The sequence below is a fragment of the Sinocyclocheilus rhinocerous genome, unplaced genomic scaffold (genome assembly GCF_001515625.1).
Source record: "Sinocyclocheilus rhinocerous isolate Xijiao unplaced genomic scaffold, SAMN03320098_v1.1 scaffold377, whole genome shotgun sequence".
NCBI lineage: Eukaryota > Metazoa > Chordata > Actinopteri > Cypriniformes > Cyprinidae > Sinocyclocheilus > Sinocyclocheilus rhinocerous.
In genome coordinates this window covers 888516-889868 of record NW_015633195.1, presented here as the reverse complement: position 1 = coordinate 889868, position 1353 = coordinate 888516, and the positions used below count along the sequence as shown (strand labels likewise).

Here is a 1353-nt window from a genome sequence, read left to right as displayed (position 1 = left end):
TTTACGGTACGTTAAATACAGGTGCGCTGCGCATCCATTTAGATTAACTGAAAAACAGCACAGATCGCTTAGTGGAGAGTGAAACTCTGATGCGCTCAGTCAGAGAGTGTTCGGCGAGTGAAAATATATCTGAGCTAAACTTATACTTAGCCTCCAACTCACACACTGGCGAGTAAAATCTGAGAATTTATTAGCAATTGGCTAATATTAGACATCATTTAGTCGCCAGAGTGAAGATTTAGTCGCATATGCGAGTGATTTACTCGCAATGTAGAGGGTTGTGATCCCAAACTTTTGAACGGTAGTGTATATAAATGTAAATATTATAACTGACAAAAACTTAAAGGAAAATTAAAAGTGTTGTGGCAGCTAACTGATCTATAAAATGCCTCAGTTAAAGTACTAAAATTACTACAATGAAACTGAAATAAAAACAATTTAAGGCCAAATAGAAATAAAAACTATTTATAAAAATGGAAAAAGCACATAACAAAATTACCAAAACCTAAAATAAAATTAAAATTAAAACAAAAAAATATGAAAAAACAAAAGCTAATTTAAAATATGAATAATATTATAATAGTATAGAAATAATACTCAAATAATACAGTAATTATTATGTTTGACGTCACAAAACTCACCACAGCAAACTCATCTTTGTCCAGCATGCCATCTCTGTCAATGTCACTGAGCTCCCAAACCTATAACATTCATTCCAATGAGATGTCAGATCAATTCTGTCAATTAAATCACTATTACTGATTTACAGAATTAATTACTCATAGTTTGATTTTAATACATTTTCAAGTGGGATTTTAGTTCAAATCAATTTAGTTAAACTTTAGGTTTTTGTTTGTTTTTGCCTTTTAAAAGACCCGAGTACAGTACTTTTAAGCTACAGCTCAAGAACGCAGCCTGCTGGTTAGGCCTACAAATGCACCTTTATATAAAAGACGAGGTAAAAGTTGTATCTTCAAACCCTGCATTGCATCTAGGCCTGTCGCAATAATCAATATATCGACTTATCGCGCAATATATGTACATGACCTCAAGAATTTTTGGTGACGCAATATATCGCCCATTATATTTACTTAAAAATTTATGTCACCATGTTTTTTGCATTCCACTTGTGCCTGTGTCTTTTGCAGCTTCTCGTACATAATGTGGTGTAGAGGTGCTAGTTTCATCTGCAGATATGGTCTTGTTTAGAGATCTGTGTCTTTGTGCATACGGACATCTGACTGCTAAGTAGTGATTGTGTTTTTCAGCAATAGTGTGCGCCCTTAATTTACAGAGAAAAGAAGGTCAGGGAAAAATCTGTAGATGGAAAAATCTCCATACAAGTTCTTTGTG

At 33.6% G+C, this 1353-nt stretch overlaps 1 protein-coding gene across 2 annotated transcripts in view; it reads right to left on the bottom strand.

Moving 5' to 3' along the window:
* The window catches only part of LOC107743869 (epidermal growth factor receptor substrate 15-like), a 30064-nt gene that overhangs the window by 21528 nt on the left and 7183 nt on the right, over positions 1 to 1353 (bottom strand). For both annotated transcript variants that reach the window (XM_016557320.1, XM_016557321.1), the window contains exon 8: positions 642 to 701. In XM_016557320.1, the coding sequence (XP_016412806.1) occupies positions 642 to 701 (60 nt within the window). The remainder of the gene's footprint in view (positions 1 to 641; positions 702 to 1353) is intronic.